Below are 23246 nucleotides of genomic sequence, written 5' to 3' on the forward strand. Positions count from 1 at the left end.
TTCGGGGTTACGTGCGACTGTCACTAGGTAAATGTGCGCGGTCTTCATATGCAACACCGGATTGACGTTCTAAGAAAGTTTGATTTATGGCCGTGGTCTGCAGACGAGGCGAGTTGGATGTGAGAGCCGGCTAATATTAAGTTGCCACTTCATCGTTTTATAAAGACTTTCTACAGCTGGTGCAATTTACAATGATTATTTTGTTTAGTGAAAAATATAAGTAGTCCATTGCTATGGTAAACATTTCTTTGTCGTCGCTTTCCATATCTTTGAAGAAAATTAATATACTTTTTATGTTGGTGTCAACATTTATTTTTATTAAAATATTGTAGTAAGGTACTTAATTAACATATAATTTTTGGCTATGGTAAATTATTTATATTTATTTTGATTTGACAGCGTGACTAGCTTTTTTATCCACCTTAGTTGTAGCGTTGCTGATTATTTCAGGCTGAAAAAAAGTATTAAAAACATATTAGAAATATGAAAACAAATGTTAATGTCAAATTCAATAAAACAGTAAAACATGTACCCAAGTAATTATTAACACACTATAATATGTCAACATTATCTATTGTAGATTTAGTATACAATTGAAACTGATAAAACAACGGTAAGAGGATAATAATAATTATTGCTCTCTGAACATATTAATTCCCAGATATTAATTACCCAACCCGTATAAAAACCCAAATTTGAAATATCGGTATTATGATAAAATAAAATGAGAAAAATTGTAAATAAAAATATGAAACTAAATTTTCTGTCAGAGATTTCAATATTTTAAATAATATTATATTAATTAATTTTTAACCGCCCTTTATCTCTAAAATGTACATATTAGATTTTAGTATATATTTTTAAATTTGTATTCATATTTTGCTTGTCAATATTTTTTTGTTAAAACTACCTAGGTATGTTGTAGCAGTATCCGGAAATTTGTACGTACACAGTTTACCGCAGGACAGTACATGAAACATGAGTTCGTGTAACATTTAATCAAATGACGAGTTCTTCGTTGAACATTTCACCGTGGAGTATATTTGTACGTATACTACAACACGTGGAGATGTCTTTACAAGGTTAGGTTAGGGTTAATCTAATTGGAACAGTACTATTTGCAAACTATCGCCGCATTTTGTAAGATACGTACAAATGTATTCCACGGTGAAATGTTCAACAAAGAACTCGTCATTTGATAAAATGTTATACGAACTCATGTTTCACGTACTGCGGCGTGCGAATAAGTGTCCCACGATGAACTGCATACGTACAACTTACATGTAACCGTTTGTAGCATCATGAAAAATGATATTAATTTAATGGGTTTATATTATTTTATACTGATAGTTAATTTTCAGGGGTTTTTTGTATCAAACAGTGGATTATTGTCCTAAAGTATTTTTTTCTAAAATAAGAAAAGGTAACAGTTACCCATTATAATAATATTATGTAGACAGATAAGGTAGATATTTTTTTCATTTGCTTTGTAGCTGCAGAATAATAGCGATCAGATATCTATTGTTTAATGTATCAAATTACTCTGCAGTAATATATTCCCAGCGAATCAATTTAATCAATATCATTACGGTGTATTAGCCGAATAATCATTTTTCATGGTATCATATTTTCTTACGACTGTAATAATAAATAATATTTCATTTCGCTACTCGATTTAAAACGCTGACTCTAGAACTAGTCCAATATGATTATGTACCAGAATTAAATGTTAATGTATTACTTTTTATTGTATAAATAACAAAGAATAATTTATCTAAATGTCACTCGAATCCAAGTACCTAGCTCGTAACTATCTCAGTAGATTATATGTACTATCATTGTATAATATACTATTGTACCGATACGCTGCTAATAAATCTCACCCTGCTACATCGTAGACTTCATTATCATCATCCTCAACCCACACATCGAATACCACAGTAGTGACCCAATAGTTTGTTATCGTATTTAAATTATATTAAATAATAATATGCATGGTTACCGTGGTTTTCTGCCCAATTATAGCGTCTTTGCTGAGTTCGTCTGACCACAAACAAATTGGTTGAACGTAATCGTTAACCTCCACTTCCTTGGCCAAATGTAGAATAGCAATGTCACCTTTCACTGGAGTTTTTTCGACACCTGGACTAATGATAACATTTGATAGCTGAAAAAATAAACAATAGATATAGTATAATATTACAATAAAATGCAAACAATTAACAGGGAGAGACTGTTGGATGTACCCCCTCTGCCGACTGCATGTCATACTTACGGGACTTAGTTGAATTTTGTTTCATACTCAGTGACATCTCGTGGTGGGTAGGCAGGTCATGTGTTGCATATAGGCGGCACATTATAAAGGGCGACGAATGAAGGAACAAATATAAATATTACAACTTTTGAGAGCAGTGACGGTTTTCCATAAAGCAGAGAGTGCGGTCGCTTCAGTGCTTGAAATAGACCGGAGCGCAGTTCCGGTTCGTGAAATTAATAAAATATCGCTGTCTCGTGGAAAAAATAATTTGACTGTCTGAGCTAGATATATTATAACAAAAAAATCTAACCACTTATTTTTATAAAATACATACAACATTATTTGGACATAGTTATGCAAAAAGTAGCCAGTCCACAAAAAATAAAAAAATGAGATATGATATAGATCAGATGCGAGAAGGTTTTTTCAACATTCTGCTGAAAATAGCGAAACCGCAAAAAAAATATTCTGGAAATAAAATACTATTTACAATTTTACATTTTACATACATTTTTAATAATCATGTTGTTACTAAAGTGCCATTATCTCAGCTCGACATTATTGTGGACTGGCTACATTCTGCATAACTACGTTCATTTGATAATTACTACGTTAATATCTTTAGAAAATTGTCCAGCGCTTCGGTTCGTAAACTTTTCTATTTCGAGCTCTGGGTCCGCTTCATTGGAGAGTATCGATATATTAGTTTAAAAAAAATAACGAAAATAACAAAATTATTTAATACATGTTTAAATTTATCCTATATTTTTCCACACTCAGTAGGTAAGACAGTTTCCATTAAAGCGTCAATCACATTAAACTTCTTTATGAGCTGTTTGTTGGCGAATTTATAATCTGCCTGTAAAGTCGCCCAGTGTAATCATCGAATAAGCTAACAAGCAGGTTGTAAACACTCTACCGAGAAAAGTTGAAAGCCGGTCAATTTTACACGCTACACACCGGCGTGTGGGGCCTACTGCGTCTGCGTAGTAGCAACCTCCATGTAAAAAACGAACTACGTTCTGTCAAGATAGTCGCTGGCTTGTGGCTTCTCAGCGAATGGAAAGTTTTGTGTGTAATCGTCAAATCGCAGTAGGTGAATCGCCCGCTTTTAAATTCGCCAAAAACAGCTCGTAAAGAAGCTCAATGTAATTGACCCTTTATTTTGTATTCCCTGGAAACGATGTTATTAAATTTCAAATTTGGTACTTTTGGAGTAGGTAGGCAAGGTTTTGGTTCAAGGCAATTTGGCAAGGTTTGTCGTATGCTCCTAGATTGGAGTATGATAAATTGATAAGTAAGGAAATACTTAGAGAATTAAATATACTTTCATTGCATATTGAAGGATTTCATAGTATTATTTTATTCTACTCAATAATTATCGACTTAACCTTTATAAAAAACATAAATGTGGACGTATGTTATTAAAATTTCTCACCTCTCTCTCTTGCGTTCTTCCAAGTATGTTATTTGTTCCCAAAACAACCGATAGTAAATTATGTGCGATCACTTGACCATTGAGGGTCACGCAATGTCCAGCTAAAATTAAACCAATCAACATTAATTTAATACATTCTCAGTAATAATAAAATTATTGACAGGTAAATGTCGATTTTGTAAACTTTTCTTGGATTTAGCTATTCTTACAAAGAAACAAACTTATTACCCGAAGAAACCTGTATATACTCAAGGTTACGGTAACAGTCAAAATATTGTAAGTCAGTTGTTTTTAAACTTTTTCTTTTCACGACACTCTAAAAATGTATGTTTTTAGCGGGGCTGATCCTAGCGTAGAGGGGGTGGGGTAGTGCTTGACATAGATTTTTTTTATTCTATTCTCTATTTTTAATTTTGATCTGATTTTATGTATTTATATTTTATAAAAATAAGTGTGTTAAATTTTTTGTCATATGACCTATTGTTACACTCCCAAATGGTCCCAATTTTGGGATGTCTCTGTGAATCTGGAGAAGCCTGAATCAGTACCATGCCGACAAATAGTAAGGGTTGATTACGAAAATAAATAATAATAAGCCGGCAACGTTGTACATGTTTGGCGCCAAAATTTAATATTGGCAACGCTGCATTGGTACCGCTTTGAAAGCGGCCGTTTTTTTTTTGGCGCAACAGAACGCTGCAGACGACCAAACAGTAAACATTATTAACTCGCGTTACGCATAAAAGAAATTATAAAAATGTAACCATTAGTAGATATTAACGTAAAAAAAACTCGTCGTTTCTGACCACAATTCCGTTGTGTTATTTGTTCACCTACAAAGTCCCGAATCTAGACGAAAAATCATAAAAAAATAAAAGTGACAGCATCTTTTCACTTTCGCAAATGGAGAGAGATGACACTATCTACCTCAGATGGCTTATTAATTTTTCCACGGAACGATAATTTTGCCGATTTCGTGAACCGGAACGGCGCTCCAGTCCATTTCGAGCCCTGGGGAGCCTTAGGTACGAAGTGCAAATAACGGGAGGGGGGCTGAATGGTACCCACCGACACACATTTACTTAAAATGAATTTTTTGGCCCGTATTGTTATTATACTAAAACATTTTAAGAACTATATTAAAACTACTAATCTAATCAAGATAATTATTATATTAAATTTTTCTTTCTCCTTTATTTTTTTAAGAAAATCTTTTCCACATTTGTATGTAACAAATAATTAACACATATAATGATTACATGCCAGCAAAATACTCTGCTGGTTTCATTCATTTAACAATATTGTACTTTGTCAACCAAAGCAATGAAATTACTGCTGCCATTCATAACATCATTTATGTATGCGAAACGGGATTTTCTGCATTAGCTGCAATGAAATCCAAATATCGGACCCATTTAGTAGTATAAAAAAGCTACGAGTGGCATTCTCCTCAATGACACCAAGATTTGATAAATTTTGTGCAAATAAACAAGCACGTCCATCAAATTAAAATATAGTAAAACCTTGTTATTATTTTGTCAATTAAATAAGTTTTTTTTTTCATTTTTTGTATTACTTACTTTTGTAAAAGTGTGTGCATTAAATAAAGGGGGGGGGGGGGCGCCAAGAGATTTTTTAAAAGGGAGGCGTAATAACATAAAGTTTGGAAACCATTGATCTACATTCTACACATTGAATGAAAATGAAAATAAATGAAAACAAAATATAAGTACGTGTGACTGACAAAGTTTAGTATGCACTATTTATGTAGGATCTTAACAGCCTACCTCCACTCTTCACCACTGAATGACATCCCTGTCATCTCCAATAATAATTACTTTTTCTATAAAAGAGAACCGAAAAGAATCGTGTTTTATGTAGACATGAATTTTGTCTCAGTACTATATGACCAAAGAGGTTGGAATTCACGGTGAAGTGTGATACGGCGAACTGCATACGTACAAATTTTAGGTTTTGTACTGCATATCTCATGACGCCTACTAGCTACCTATATTTTAAATAATTGTGAAAACTGTGGAAAATATTCTTGTTGGGGTCGAATGTTCCTAACATTTATATATTATAATAATTATTATAATGCACAGTGGCATCGCGCTATAAATGTTGTACTTACTATAAACTATTTTCCCATTACCTATATAAGTTTTTGTTTTGTTTTTTTTACTAAGTAATTTCCTTTCGTATCCGATGCTTCCTAATATTCTAAGAGCATAGAAACGAAGAGGAGGTGGAAAGAGAAAAAAATCAGTGTATGTACTAATGTACGTGCGTTAGTAGTTATAATCCTTTGGCGTACATAATAAAACAAAAACAAAACTTGTGATAACCTTGATTCTTCGACTAGCTCTTAATTATCTCGTTAAATTACACACTCAAGAAAAACGGCCGCTTATTAAGCGCCGTTGGTTTATTTCTGTACACTTTAACTTATATTACTAAATTATACAATTATTTCTCGTTGTTTTTATTTTTAAAGTAACAACTGTCACTCTGACGTTTAATCGTTTGTTTACGTAAAGAATTGCAAATGGCCGACAATAATAAATTCGTTGCCTAGACAACGGAACAATTCTACTAGCAAACTTGCGTTTGTATATAGCTGACTTCATACCGTCGCGCACTTTCGTAATGGTGTGCGCGCGCAGCTCTCAATTTCACTCTCTACCAAACGCCCCAAAAGAAGTATAACTTCAAAAATACCTGCAATTACTGTATTCTTGGAGATAAGGGATCCGGCGCAGGCATATTTCTTGCCTTCCTTCTTGTCAGTGGATTGGTAAATGTCCGCGTGCCACGGCCAGTTGTTCTCCTGTCCCTTAACCACGAAATCTGTGTGCTCAATCCTGTTCCTTCCACACCAAGTGGCTGAGTCGTTCGGAGATGGGGCCACCGCACTGACTGCCGTATCTGCCACTTTTTGAATGTATGGATACCACTGAAATATAATCACTAATAATTGTTTTTTTTTGTAGAAAATGTAATAGTGTGGACCTAGGGGCGGCAGGTTATATAAACAAGTATGGTAAGGCAGGCTGGTAATCAATTTGCGGCAAAATTAACATTAACATTATTAATAATTATAAATGGTTACATATAAATGATCAAAGTAAATCCTCTGTGATGCCTTGCATTTCTTTTATCGCGTCGTTATTTCTCGTAAGTTGTCGGCTATATAATTGTTGGCCTGCTTCGTTCAGTTGTAATTATGAGAAAGCCGATTTCTTGCCCCTCTTTTTATTTAATACCTCTATGGTGTGGACTTTCAAAATCAATTTATACCTATGATAATTCAGTTTTGATGAAGTACAACCGTAAGTTATATTATGAAATTTAATTTTTGCGTTCTGTGCACAGGTACTTAAGGCGAATCCTGTACCTACCAGAGACACCTAGCGGAAAAATACGAAGCTTGCAATTTGAGACACTTTTCTGATAATTTACAATTTAAACTGTATTCATTAATAAAAAATATGTAAGTATCTGAAAACATTAAAAAGAAAAATATTTTTTATTTTAAGTCAAAGATAAACAATTTTTAAAAACATGATATAAATGTGAATTTTAAAGGATCCCATCTTATTATTACACACAAATTATTTTATGGTTATATTTATTAATTAGATTTAATTTATCAAGTTTTCTATAATGTCATGAGGAGGGATTTGACTAATTCATAGTTTAAATATTTTTCAAATTTATTTTAAAAAGCATCGATTTTTATAAAAAAAATGTGTAACTTGAATTCCTTTTTATATAATATATCAATCAAGTTTCAATATTGGGACCATACCTAAATAAGATTTGATATACATAAAAAGGCTTTCAAGTTGTAACTATAGATTTATATTTTTAAACATATTTGTTTTCATTAAACTAAGATTATAATTCACTAGATAGTGTTTGTTGGTTTTTGAAATTCTATCAAATCCTGCCTAATTCAAGGCATAGTAGATTATACTAAAAAAATATTCGTTTATCTATAAAATATCTAAAACCATACTTAACCTTAGTTATTTTATAAATAGAAGAATATTTTTTATCGATTATAATTTGGTTTAGGTAGGGCTTAATGAATTTTAAAAAAACTAGCCAGCACAACAAATGCGAAAAAGTATAGATACACTATATTATTATCGGATCGCCCATAGCATATCTAAATTATTATGGTTTGATTTAGGCAGGGTTTAATTGAATTTTAAAAACTAACCAGTATCTACCGTCTGCAAATTGTATTCTAAGTTCAATGAAAGTAATTAAGTAGGTATGACTGGCAAAGTTTAGTGTGCACTATTTATGTCGAATCTTAACAGCCTACCTCCACCCCTCGCCACTGCTATAAACCCATTTTCAAACACGTCGTTGCAGTATTTTTTTTACTTTATCGATTGCATAACTAATATATTTTATAGCTTTGATAATCGTCGATGAAATTGCTTTTTTCAAGTTCCTAGAGATCAGCTAGCAACGGTTTTAACATAGTTGAATTGCTATGCAGAGTGAAATTAATATTTTTTAAAGTTGACACGAAATTTGATGGTTTAATAATTGCATAATTTTAAATATTTTATAGATAAACGAATATTTTTTGACCATTATCTACTATGGCTTGGATTAGACAGGTTTTACTTAAATTTTAAAAACTAACGGTACAAGTCTGTTAATTGAAAGCCAGGCGGTAACAGCGGCAATTTTCATAGACGATTTAGGCAAAATTCATAAATTCAAGAATGATAACCTAACCTAAACTAACAATTAATAATCCAGTATATCGGCTATTTTCAAAAATTGTTTGCCGCTGGCATTCACTAAAGAGACAAGAACTAAACTTACAAACACTATCTACATTCTACACATTTGTAGTCTTAGTGCAATGAAAACAAATACGTTTGACTAACAATGTTTACTGTGCAATATTTACGTAGGATCTTAACAGCCTACCTCCACCCTTCACCACTGAATGACATCCCTATGATCTTCAATAATAATTATTTTTAGTTACATGATGTAATTCTATAAAAGAGATACATTGATATGTTTACTAGATATTATGTTGGTAGTTGAATATTATGGTTTTTATTTTATTTGTATAGTGGGGGTATTAAAATCAGTTAGCCCATCGGGATTCCAACTCCATAAACTCTGATTTAGATTTTTCTGCTCGCACACATCAGTGTTATCTGATCCCGCACATCGGGTATAACCAGTGGCGGGTTTAGGGATGTGAAGGCTCGGCACACCTACTGATTTTGAACTCCCCTCCCATAAAAAAAAATTAAAAAAAAACATAAAGCACATCCTTCCATCCAAAAATAATTATTATTGACGATGATTAAGACCACAGAACAGATAATAAATGTAATTCCGATAGGCTATATAGTATATACCAATACAGTAAATTTTTACGCAGGATTTTGATTGTGTGAGTGTCCTACGAAAATGAACCACGCATTATAGACATGCAATAGTATATTGTGTAATACACCAATATTAATAATGAGTGTCGATGCTTAAACCGAGAGCAGTTGTCAGTAACATGACGTAATTTACCACGTTTTTATTAGCTCGTATTATTGTTTGTCCGGTAAAGACTTTTTCTTGTGTGTCCAGTATAAATTTTTTCTTGTTTGTCCAATCTTGCGATCGATTTTTAACTAACTTCCCGACTAGCTAGACATTCGAAACTTTTAGAATATATTATGTAGGTACAAATATATGAACAATGCATTCGTTTAAAACTTTTAGCCATCTTTAAACAGAATTGAATTCATTTTCAGTTAATTCTGTTTTGTATGGAAAGTTATTTCGGAAAAAATTTCGTTGCTAAGGGGTCCTAGCAACTAAATTATTAATAGATATATACCTACGTGCGTTACTATGGAAATCAATATGAAATGTCAAAATGACATTTCAGTACCTATTCTATATTTATTAATACATAGAATTGTCAAGTTTATATGATTCAACAGAAAATTTAATAACGTGGTGTATAAAAAGTTATTTTTTTCTTGTAATTATTTATTTGAATTGTCTTTATTGTTCCTTACTCGAAATCAATTGCCTGCTTCTCCTTACCCGTTAGGTATTTTATTTCCCATTATTTCTGACATAATTCCCTGATTATGACACATAATAATATTTTAGTGGTTTAATGTTTATGTACCTAGTAGTAAGCATCCGTTGAGGCGCTCTCGTGGTAGAGTGCGTAAGGCGCTGTCCTTTCATCCAGGAGCTCTGGGTTCGACCCGGTGAGAACACAATATTTATTATGTATGTGATTTTCTCAAAGCCTGGTTGTTTGTGATTGTTCAAAATTACTAACAACCACCTTGTACGAAAAAGCAAGGAGATGGTTATTAATACTTAATTTTAAAAAAAATCCGTTGACCGGTTATATTATTAAGGGGCTCTTTGGTTTTCAAGTTCAATTATTTTTTTTTTTAACATATTGTGGACATTGAAAATTATAAGTTTAGGACGTTGATGATGTTTGCAGGGATTTTGTTATGCTTTGGGTAACTTTTAAAAAAAATGCTATACTTTTTTTAATTGTATGAATGTTTCCTGGCCCCTTTTTAAATATTATGACAAATCAATTGCGACATCTTTAGATTAATAAAGCCTGAGCATAACTTTTTGCACAAGCAACGAGTGGTCCACTTTTCAGCTGTCAAAATCAAATCCCAGATTGCTTGACATATTGATTCGCCCTTTCTCGTTTCAAATTGAATTATAAAACATTCTCAAATCAAATATATTAACTATCAGTGTTATTAATAAATAACATACATTCCTATTCATCAGCTGTCAAAGTCGGACTAGTCCTTTACACAAAAACTGGCGGTAATATCGATTTCCAAAAAATATGTAGCATTGATTTATGCATTACATTTGTAGAATGTGTGTTAATGCTAGTGTGTTATTTATCATGTAACTTATCTATTCAAATCAAACCATTCCCTGTGTGAACACGACAGACGCGTTAGTATGAGCACTATATAGAACAATGACAGGTCATTCTTATAAAACAATGGGAGGGGCGGAAAAAGTAGGACCAGTCGTTGTGAATGTATCGGCTTTCTACTTGAGTCGGCAATGGTCCGGTCCACAGTGCATGCAGTATATTATGTTTGATTTTTTTTTTTTTTTTGAAAAGTTGCAGAACTGTGTTGTGGATATGAAAAATGTTGGAAAAACTGACCTAACAAAGCGTACGTATTATTAATAATATTATCATCTCTCTTACCGGTTTAGGATTTTTGCATACCGCCAGACCATTGACAGTTACAGAGACGATATTCGGGAAAGGCTTGTTGGCTGGTGCGTTCACTTCGAAGGACAATGAAGGTGGCACTTTGCCGAATGTTGTGAATCTGAAGGTTTTACCGTCAGCGGAAACACTGGCTTTTTCACCCTCCTGAAAAAAAACATAAATCAAGATGAAGAAAAAATGAAGAAAAACAAACAAAAAACAAAACAAAAATTTGCATTAATTAATGACACCCTTGTAGGAATCCGTGTACATTGTACTACTTACTAACACTTGATAAGAATAATATAAAGAAAATCTCAAATTGCAGAGCTATAACACAAAGCATAATGCATGCAATATAAGTTGCCTAGCTGACAAACATGCTGCTTGACAAATTCAGTTATAAAGTAGTACCCAAAAGTCGATTAAATATCGTGTCCGGAAACTTGTACGTATGCAGTTCGTCGTATTACACTTCACCGTGAAATGTTGTATCGGAAATATATGGCAATATAAGTGCGGCCAACCTCTTTGGGTCGTATAGTACTGACATAAAATTCATGTCTAAATAAAACACGGTTCTTGTCGGTTTACATTTTACAGGAAGCCAGCAGCAAACAATTTTTGAAAATACTGGATTATTTGTTAGGTTAGATTCGCTTAGGTTAGGTTAAGTCTTAATTTTTGAATTCATGAATGTCGCGAAAATCAACTGTGAAATTTGAATTAATGTTCATATTTATTAGATCTAATAAAATTAGAGACCGTATAGTATACGGTCATCTCTTACCGATAGAAAACTCATGGCGATCTGTGCCACGGTGAAATGTTTTACGTACAATTTACTGATTACGAATAACTTTTTTATAATTTTTTAAAAAACATATTGACATAGATTAAAATTTGTTTAGCAATAGTACGCGATCCATTTTCAATAGATATTGATAGTGTACCGACGCGACAGAGCTACAACGTGAGATTATTGATCTGCAGTGTGACACTGATTTAAGAGAATTGCATCGTCGTGAAGAAATCTCCAAATTTTACAATGCCCTTAATTCAGACAAATTCGACCAACTTAAAGATTATGCAAGAAAAATGTTCGTTATTTTTGGATCAACCTATACATGTGGACAAACATTTTCGATCATGAACCTCAATAAAAATTCTTTGCGATCAAATATCTCCGATGCCCATTTACAATCACTTTTGAGAATATCAACTACAAAATTAACACCTGAATTTAAAAAAAATTAAAAAATGTACAACAGTTTTATTCTTCTCATTATTTTTTTTGTAGCGTTTATTTTTCGTGATAATAAATAGTGTATATCTAAAAATGGTATTTTACTTGCGGCCCACCGCTCATTTTGAATTCTTGAATTTTGCCCTCCATACAAAAAGTTTTCCCCTCCCTGATTTATCATATCAATAATTGTGTGAGTGTCAACGTACTGTTATGCATTAGATCGATACGTAGATAAGAGATTCTAATTAGAGAAACCGCAACTTCCTCTGATAACAATAGCATCCTCTGATATCAATAATATTGTCAATTTAAATATTGATTCATTTTATTCTAATTAATTCTAGAAAACCACAAAACAATAATATCATGTTATTTGTGTTTGATAATTGGAAACATCTAGAACATTATTCAATCTATATATGAACCATTGTACACGTAATTAATTTGTTAGTTCTTTGTCAACCATTGTGCCTATAGTATGTAAGTTGGCTTTCTGTCAATTGTAATAAATCTGTATTACTTGTAATTTATCACCGTTTAATAAATCAAACATCTATCAAAAGTTCTTCTATTTTCGATTTGATATCTCCTGTGAACATATCCGCCCTCTTTCGCTATTCCTGACAAAACAAAAGAGACTTTTACAGAGTCCTATTTCATAGTCCTCTGTATAATAATAATAAAATAGCAAATAATACCTTACAAGTATAAAGACTATTTAAATTCGTATTCGTAAAGTGATTAACTATCTTACTTAAACTATTCCACTTTTTGGGGACGTAACAGTACGTTATATGTACGCGTATAGCAGGAAAATGGGACAGGCGACTAAAAAAGTGAAACAAAATGATTTTAGTAATTTTCTCTCGAGCAGTGGTTCTCAAATGCGGCCAACAAAATCATTATCAGTATTGAATGTAATTAATTGGGCTAGCGTTAAATATGCGTTATAGGAAATGCTTAGTACTTAAAAACCATTTTAATAATACCGCGGTTGAAAAAATTTGGTCGAAGTTATACGTTGACCAAGAATCAAGTCAATTGAAAGAATTGGCAACAATTGCTTTATTAATATTGTCGATTTGTCTGTATCCTGTGAAAAATCATTTAGTGTAATGCACTTCATAAAAAATAAATATCCAAGTCAGAGTGTTGACAGCTGATAAATAATATGCATTTGTCTTTTATTAAATGGACTTGATTTGAGTTTCCCCATCTCCACCCGCCATGTATATGCAGCCGCGGTTTGTGCACGGCCGCCTTCCATGACGCTATGAACGTGTATGTATCGCTATGAATAGATTTTAGTCAGTGACGTCCCTAGGTAAAATGCCGCCCCTACGCAGCGCCAAAATGCCACCCCATTTTTTATCATCCTTTCATGACTGCAGTATCTAAGAAATGTGTTGTATGCGTACATTACTAACAAAATATATAGGTACCACTAAATCTAATTTAAATTCCATACTTCAATAGACAATATTGCGTGTCCACGGTTTTAGATACATTTAAATATACACCTGACAACTTTCAAAACTCGCGAAAGACTGGCAAAAATATTTGGATAAATTAATTTGGTTAGTAGGTACCTACCTATAATTCAAATAGAATTCGCAAATATACACGTGGCATTGCTATTCATGATGGATGTGACGTCCAAGAACAACGGAGGTAAACTAGACATCGCAAACCCGACATAAAAAAATCGGGTCTGTTTATGTTAATTAATACATTTTGTTTCCAACCAGTGACTCAATCTTTTAATGGGAAGATATTTCCGTTATTACTAAGTTTAGATAACTATTTCTATATACACCTAATGATTCTCCTCGATTTGCCGCCCTTCGAGTAACTGCCGCCCCAAAGCGACGCTCAATCTGCCTACTCCCACGGGACGTCACTGATTTTAGTGCCACACTTCCTTGTCCCGAAGCGATGCTGTACGGGACTGATGAAGCAACCATGCACCTTAGTGCTTAAAGAAAGAGTTTTAGAAAATAAAAACAATCTTGACTTGCTCTGCCGTCATTTATTTTTAATAACATGACGTGTCCTCTGTACCCGTGTACTGAAACTCTGCCGAAACAGAGGAGTCAGGAGTTGATAGTGATGAATCTAAGGAGGGATCTGAATTATTCCGTCCTCCATATGACGCAGCAAATTTTTCGAATGCCTCAAAGTTGGCTTTGGTTGATATCAAGTCGGCGTGGTCAATCGGGCCCGTGTGTGGACGGACCCTGGCAAACAGCCCCGCTCGGTCGGATCCCATCAACGGGCAGTCCCAGTTGTCCATAAATAAATTGATCCATTAAATAAAGTTTAGCTTTAATTTTTTCAATCACAACAAAAGTGAAATTTGGTGCGGCCACCAGACGTTTTCATAGAACTGTCAATGTCAATTGTACGGCCACAGTTAAATTTCACGTGAGAACCACTGCTCTCTCTTATAGAGTCTTATAAAACCAACTATAATATAGTAGGGTACTCACCACAGTAACAACTGCTTCTGAATCGAGCGTCATTGAAATTATAGCCTCTGGAATATCCTTGTATTTTAAGAGGTCGAATTCCCCAGTCCAATAGTTATCTTTGGATGGAGGTCTTCCTGATTCTCTTACCATTCCGACGAATTGATCAGAGCACGGGTTGAAACCAGCAATAGCTGTCCCAATAAAAGACATTCCACTTGTCTCCTGACAGTGAACACCAGCTAAGAAACACACCACCAATATCGAAACTACGCTAAAATCACATACTGCCATGTTAATTAATTAGATTATTATCACACACAGCACAAATAATAATTGATGTTAACAGGGCAAAGAGCCACAGTCAAATGATACGAAACGAGTTTCTGTGTTTATTATTTATATTAGTTAAATTTGTGTAAACAATAACGGTGTCATTTCTTGGAAGACCAGGTAAACTTTTGATTCTTGAATAAATTAAATTTTTTAGCCGCAGTGACCACAGTCCTAATTATTAGTAGAAGCGATAATATAATTAAGTTAGGCATTATGCTATGAAAGGATAAAGATTATAAAGATTTAATCGTGGGTTATTTTTTATGAAAAAGTGGCGGTTTTTTTTTGAGAAATACCAAAAATTAGGTATATATTTTTGTTTATTGCGGTATTACCAACTCGAGTTGAAAATGAGAATTTTTGACATAATATATGTTTAGGTTTTCCTTGGCTTCATTGCCGATCGTTTTAATTTTTATTCCACTTCCTCAGTTTGCATCATCATCGTTTCCCAGATTGGGTTCCATTCCGCGAGGGTGGGTAGTTTTCTAAGATATGATATTGACAAAAAGATTGAAGAAAATTAGCTAAAAATATTTGAATCCAAAACTATGCTGGATGAAATGGGCCAGTCCATAGCCCCCACAAGGAGGGGCTGACAGGGCTCTAGCCTGGGGCCCGGCATGGTGGCTTGACCGGTTACGTGAGATAAACATTCACCACAAATTTGCTCTAATAGCAAAAAAAATCTTTTTAAATTTTAAATTTAACGAGCAGTATTTTCTACTATCCTCCTAATTGTTTCCTAACTAATAAAAATGACTATCCAATGTGGCGAAGGGTCGTATTTTACTTGGATATCACAAAAGAGGGTCGCGATCAGTGCTTCATAATACGATGCCGAATGCTAAAAGCTCAATAATTTAAGTGGAATACCCTTAAGTTTACTTCAAGGAATACCATTTGGAGAACACTAATGTAGAATATTAGACTATTCTTAACCTTAGCGATAGGTTGGGGGGGGGGGGGCGCCAAACACCGTGGACTGGGGGCCCGCTTTAGGATGTGGGGACCATGGGCCAGTCTATTAATTTTATTAAATTGAATGTCGACCATTATGTCAACTACAATAATATGTAGTCAGAGGGTAAGAGGTAGTGATCGAAAAATCTCGAGAAATAATCGGAAAGGAGATATTAATTAGGAACCGTTAATTATAGATTATACTAGGCATGTTTGATCGATTTAATCAATGCTATTTATATATACAGTGGCTGCTCGATGACTTTCTAGATGGTGGGGTTTAGCCATTAATAAATATAAATATTTACCTACTCTCTCATATTATACATTATGTACAGTTATTTACTAAGGGTTATTTGATTCGCTCTCCAGTATGCGTATACTAACGCTAATGCATTCTCATCCTTTGTAGAACGAGATTTGTACCACGGCAACGGGTTGGTACTGAGTGACAGTGGCACACCCAGGATTTAATATTGGGGGGGCCCAAGGAGGAGAATGTAAATTAGTCCCATAGGCTCTTTGTCCTATTGGCTTTCAATTTCAATGTTTAAAATCATTCTGATAATTTTCATGTTTGGGGGGTGCGCCACTGCTGAGTGACCCCACCCCGGTCAACGAAAAATAAACGCTATAGCTTTCTTAATTTGTACATAATATGTGCCACCGTGAAATAGGGCGTATTTTAATTTAATTATTTATTTTAATACCACGTAATCATTATTATGTTGTGACATAATTTACAATCATTGCTTTATTTATTTTTATAATAATAATAAATATCTCTTTAATTGCGATTTAGATGGAAAAAATAAATTAAATAGCTTATTTAATCATGTAATTAAGTAGATATAAATTATGACTATGATAAAAATATCTGACGTGATAATGAAGTGGGGATGGTCCCTACTAACCCTAAAGGTAGAGCCGTAGAGTCTTTTGAGTTAAGCCTCGTCGGGCAGAAGCAACTGTAATTTCATACGTATTTCATGTGTTCCTAGTTAGTTTTTTTATTCTCTTTAAAAATAATACTTACCTACCTAAATATACTTATTATTTTATTTCATAAAGGACTTTAAAAGATCATAAATTATATTTTTTTAATCTGCTGAAAAGTAAAGAAATTATAGTTTATGAGCTAAAACTGGGTAGGTATCTGGAATCACTGTTCAGTGCACGGGTCTATGTGAAAATTTGAAATAGGTACCTACCTGATCTGGCCGTTTAAGTACATCTTATAATTTCAAATTGCTGGAATGAGTGCCTGTAGTGGAGACAGCAGTTCTGGACTGGACTTCCCTCGTCTGCAGCCGGATAGTAAAATTACCTACTTCCTCCGAGGAATCGTCTCCCTCAGTGTGAAAGGATAAAGCAGTCTGCGACCGTAACTTCGTCGTTTTTACCGACTGTGCCAAATTTTAGGATTTCATAAATGAAAATAGTTAGTGACATGTATGCTCATTTTTCATTACACTTCCTTGGTTAATAGTCATTCTGAATTAATGACTTTTAATAATGAAAATCATATTAAAATAAGCCACCATAAGTTATTCAATGGTCAAAAGCTGAGAATTGCCCTATTGAAGCAGATGCAACTGGTCCTGATCATTAAATTATGCGAATAGGTAAGTACCTATTATGTATATATTTTAATCAATAAAATGAAAGTTCTGGAAGTTATATCCTATACACTTCTTTGGAAATCCGCGACAGCTCATCTGGTCACCTTTACTGGTCTTAAAATATTCCGGACCTTCGTTGATGTTGAGAATATTGCCAATTTTGTTTTCAGAATGTCGGTAGTCAATAGATTAATACAATCTCCACTCTGCAGAGCCCCATATTGATCTTAGGATCGCACATGGTAAAAAAATGATTACTGTGTCCTTAATGAATTTTTTTATATTCTTACTATTACCATGTGATTATGATACCAGATGAAGGTATCCCACAGGAGACCACCTCAAAGGGCAGACCGAACCATCATATTTCCCAAAATACCACAGCCTACGTCCACTCTACGCGGTTCTCGCAACCCTCTGCCGAGCGAAGCCCGCCTCAAAGAATCGTAAATTCAAATTCTTCAGAATCCCGCCAAACACAGACGCGGCCTGTCAAAAACGGTCGCTCGCACCGCCACTAGTCGATTCGTCGGTAAAACAGAGAGCGCGTTAATGCCGGAATCTGACAGTGGGACGCGCGCGAAAAGCTCTCTCTTTCCTGTGACGCCGAACCAACAGCATCGCCCGCAAAAGCTCTCTCTCGTATCAGACGTCGACCAACCAGGATCTCTGCTCGCCTCGGACGCGAAGCCAAGCCAGCATCCACTATTCTCCAGCCAAAAGGACCGTGTCGGCGCCAAGCAAGAAACCAAGCTAAAGCATTCCGGACAGCCAGCCAAAAAGACTGCATCGCCATGACCAACCCACCGCCACGACAATAACCTGTACCCACTTAAAATATACCAGCCTTGACAAAATACCCCGTGCGTTTCTGTCTCCCACCCCCGCTTTGGCCTTGACGTTATCACGGCCTGCCATCTCCGCTTCACACGCGGAAGGCCGGTGATAAGTTGGCGCCCAACGTGGGGCTTGTGGGCAGAATTGTGTCCACCGGAGCCAGCATCGACCCTGAGATACGCCAGCAGAGTGAGTACAACTGTGAACTTCCTCAAACAGTGACATTTGCGAGTACTCACTCTACCGGGGGAGAAACACACGGCCGGTATTTACAGTGTCAAATTGACCTTGTTTCGCGCGTGCAATCGCGACATCGAGACACGCGGCGATACGTTCCTCGCAACGGAAATGACACACGAGATCGAGCGGAACGTACTCCCGCAAGTTCATACGATGTGGAAAGTATAGCCAGACAATGCTGGGGGGCCACGCAAAAAAAACCGCGTGGTCCCGAAACCTGGAATTCAGCACACCAGTGGCGCCTGACAGAAGCAACAGCCTGGATAGCAAATCAGCATGGACATCGGCTCCATCAAAAGACGTGACAGCACCATGAATCAGCAGCATCGTTATGTTCCTCCGACCAGCGGTATAACCCGTTGACCCTGGCCCACGGAGGAATACATAAGATATTATGGCCAACGGCGTCGCGACGCTACACGGAGATGCCCCGGCTACCGACGCCGACGCTCTTCGTAACCGACGTCACCTAGCATAGCGAGGTGCCAGCCAACGGCGCTCGTACCTCAAACCCAGGCGAAACATCTGCCACCGGCGCGGATGTCTCGCCTAGCATAACCACCAGCCTTATCAAGCCTAGCGAGCCTTACGACGCTCCTCGCAAAGACTCAAGGTCATGCTTCAGTACCAAACCCCATAACCAGCCGCTTACCATTTGGCACCGGCGTTATCACGGAGTGCCCCGGCGCGACGCCCGGCACCTTCGTGATATACCTTACGGCAGACCGAGGTTGGTCGCCTGGTCTCTGGTTGCCCAACCGGCGGTGACCAGCAGATACATCAGACACCGCCTCAATCGCCGACGGCCCAAGGCTACATCGGATCTGCAACCTGAGGGACCAAGAAGACTGAAGCGGAAGCCAAGATTCCAGTGACGCAGCAAGACCCCCAGCATTAATCGACCAACAAGACAAACATCTGACACCAGCGAGGATGTCACGCCCGCCTTAAAACCACGACACCTATGGCCAAACCGCTTCGACGCCTTGGACGTGCGAGAAGACGACGCTCAAGAGCTCAAGGTCCCACTTCCAACACCGGACCCCACCACCAGACGTCTATTCTTGGAACCGGCGCTATCACGGAGTGTCCCTGACTGACATGTCTGACACCTCCGCGAAAACTTCACGAGGAAGCTGAGATTGGTGCCCTGGTCTCTAGTCACACAATGACGGCGACTAGCAGGCGCAACAGGTCCCACCTCACTCTTTGACGACCCAAGGATGCGACGAGCTGGCCGATCCAAGGGAACCACCATGTGGAAGTGGAAACCTCAGCAGCTAGGAGGCAAAGAAGCCTCAAGCACGCCAAGACCATCGGACGCGTCAAAGCCGCACAGAGGTGAATCGGCCCCCAAGGATAAGCGACGGTAGGCTGATGGAAAAGACGACGGTTCGGTCGTTTCCCGGAGAGGTCGTTTGATACCAGATGAAGGTCTCCCACAGGAGACCACCTCAAAGGGCAGACCGAACCATCATATTTCCCAAAATACCACAGCCTACGTCCACTCTACGCGGTTCTCGCAACCCTCTGCCGAGCGAAGCCCGCCTCAAAGAATCGTAAATTCAAATTCTTCAGAATCCCGCCAAACACAGACGCGGCCTGTCAAAAACGGTCGCTCGCACCGCCACTAGTCGATTCGTCGGTAAAACAGAGAGCGCGTTAATGCCGAAATCTGACAGTGGGACGCGCGCGAAAAGCTCTCTCTTTCCCGTGACGCCGAACCAACAGCATCGCCCGCAAAAGCTCTCTCTCGTATCAGACGTCGACCAACCAGGATCTCTGCTCGCCTCGGACGCGAAGCCAAGCCAGCATCCCCTATTCTCCAGCCAAAAGGACCGTGTCGGCGCCAAGCAAGATACCAAGCTAAAGCATTCCGGACAGCCAGCCAAAAAGACTGCATCGCCATGACCAACCCACCGCCACGACAATAACCTGTACCCACTTAAAATATACCAGCCTTGACAAAATACCCCGTGCGTTTCTGTCTCCCACCCCCGCTTTGGCCTTGACGTTATCACGGCCTGCCATCTCCGCTTCACACGCGGAAGGCCGGTGATAATTATAATATATATATCTTAATAATATTAGTACATATTATGTCGACTTGAAATTATGAGTATTAATATTATAGACTCATCATTATAATATCATGTCAGTGGACGCCTTAGCGGCGATCTACAGAACTACAAATCCCCCGTTCTTTCATGTTTATTATCTATACTGCGATCCATGTTTCCCTCCTTTACACTGCTTTTAGAGGTCACAGTCATAACATGTTGGTTGTAGAATAGTTCCAAGTAAAATTTATTATTATGAGGTATGTCAATTTTTTAATGTACTAATGGCCAGATGCATAGTCATACTTATTTATGTATATAAGTGGTCATAACTGCTGCTTAATCTTAAGCGGCCGAAATTGGCGCCACTAAACTTAATGGTGGCAGATATAATAGGATCACTCAAATCAAGAACATAAATATGAAAGATTTGGATGAACTTTACTAAATCTCTGTAACTTTTTTGTGTTTTAAGTAATTTGTAAAATATACATTGTTTAGGATCATATTTTTATTCAAAAAAATAATTATTTCTTATAATAACAATATTATAATATATCGAGACATTGTCTTCGATGCGTCTAGGGACATCTACAGTAAAACCTCGTTAGTAAGAACACTGATAATTCGAAATTCGCGGTTATTTGAAATTTTCGCGAAAAAACTGTCCCTTGAACATTATTTTCACATAAAACCATTATTCATAAGATGTTTATCACACTTGAATGGTCGTGGTGGAAAAGACATAGCTTATAATAAATATCTTTAGAATCATCTTCAAATGTGTTAATCTTGCCGATTTTTTGAATAATAAAATGCCTAATTCTTGTCAAATTTGGGATCACAGAGATTATCAATATAATTTTTAATCGTGAATATTTTACAAAAATTATCTCGTAATAAATTATACTAATGGTTTTATAAATGCGTTTAAAAATTAATGAATGTAAAAAATCTTAACACCACTGCACAGTTATGTACCGAAATATGACTATATTCTAAAACATTAGAGCGAGAGGTTTAAAAGAATACTATTTTATGTAACAAAAATACTTTATGCAGTCATCAAATGTTTAAAATAACAATAAAGGATAATAAGGCTTCAAAATTATATAAATAGATTATCTACAACGTTTAAGGAGTGTCCAGAATCATGGTTTGAAAATACAATAAAAACTCAATTTTGACCTACGACGAGCACGTGGGCCGTTAATACGAATTCCATGGGACCAAAAATCGAAAAAAATTCGAATTACGAATTATGAAATGTATGGGGGGGAAATATTAAAATTTTGAAAAATTTTTTTTTGATTTCTATTAATTTTGTTTCTGATCATAGATGTGTCTACCAAATTTCCGATGTAATTCTTTCAAATAAAAGGTATGGTTTTATGTGAAAATAATGTTCAAGGGACAGTTTTTTCGCGAAAATTTCGAATAACCGCGAATTTCGAATTATCAGTGTTCTTACTAACGAGGTTTTACTGTAGATGTCCCTAGACGCATCGAAGACAATGTCTCGATATATTATAATATTGTTATTATAAGAAATAATTATTTTTTTGAATAAAAATATGATCCTAAACAATGTATATTTATGGCTACGGCCGTATGTTGTAGCTTAACCACTGGGGAATGACAAAAGAAATGGCGTATTTCAAAAAAACACTACCTTATTCTTAGGTCAATAATTATTATAAAGCAATCATTATTCATAAGATGTTTATCACACTTGAATTGTCAAAGACATAGCTTATAATAAATATCTTTAGAATCATCTTCAAATGTGTTAATCTTGCCGATTTTTTGAATAATAAAATGCCTAATTCTTGTCAAATTTGGGATCACAGAGATTATCAATATAATTTTTTATCGTGAATATTTTACAAAAATTATCTCGTAATAAATTATACTAATGGTTTCATAAATGCGTTTAAAAATTGATGAATGTAAAAAATCTTAACACCACTGCACAGTTATGTACCGAAATATGACTATATTCTAAAACATTAGAGCGAGAGGTTTAAAAGAATACTATTTTATGTAACAAAAATACTTTATGCAGTCATCAAATGTTTAAAATAACTATAAAGGATAATAAGGCTTCAAAATTATATAAATAGATTATCTACAACGTTTAAGGAGTGTCCAGGATCATGGTTTGAAAATACAATAAAAACTCAATTTTGAACTTCGACGAGCATGTCCCCCCTTAACGAAGTTTTACTGTAGTGACATAATTACAAAACATACAATCAAATATTATATTGTAATGAAAAACTACAATAAAATGACAATTCATTAAAATTACTTAGGATATGATTGTAATGCAGTTTGATTATTTTTGTATTTGTAAAAAATAAAAAATGTTAACTTAAGCCCTTTTATTTATACCTGCTTAAGGCGAATACTCCACCTACCAGAGTCACCAGCGGCGAAATATGAAGCTTGCAATTTGAAACATTTTTTTGAGAACTAGATATTTTAGAGTGTTTTGGACGCTGTA

The 23246-nt window shown here is 35.7% G+C and overlaps 1 protein-coding gene across 1 annotated transcript; it reads right to left on the bottom strand.

The window, feature by feature from the left end:
* Window positions 1–288: 288 nt before the first annotated feature.
* Window positions 289–15238, bottom strand: LOC147075268 (uncharacterized). Its single transcript, XM_085942888.1, has 6 exons — window positions 14704–15238; window positions 10960–11130; window positions 6417–6651; window positions 3696–3796; window positions 2003–2167; window positions 289–451 (listed from the first exon to the last, which is right to left on the bottom strand). Exons 1-6 carry the CDS (start codon window positions 14974–14976, stop codon window positions 383–385), a joined length of 1014 nt encoding a protein of 337 aa, XP_085799014.1. The 5' UTR covers window positions 14977–15238; the 3' UTR covers window positions 289–382.
* Window positions 15239–23246: the final 8008 nt, after the last annotated feature.

This window comes from Rhyacophila brunnea, unplaced genomic scaffold (assembly GCF_057557595.1).
Source record: "Rhyacophila brunnea isolate RB1 unplaced genomic scaffold, BYU_Rbru_1.0 scaffold_15, whole genome shotgun sequence".
NCBI classification, from domain to species: domain Eukaryota; kingdom Metazoa; phylum Arthropoda; class Insecta; order Trichoptera; family Rhyacophilidae; genus Rhyacophila; species Rhyacophila brunnea.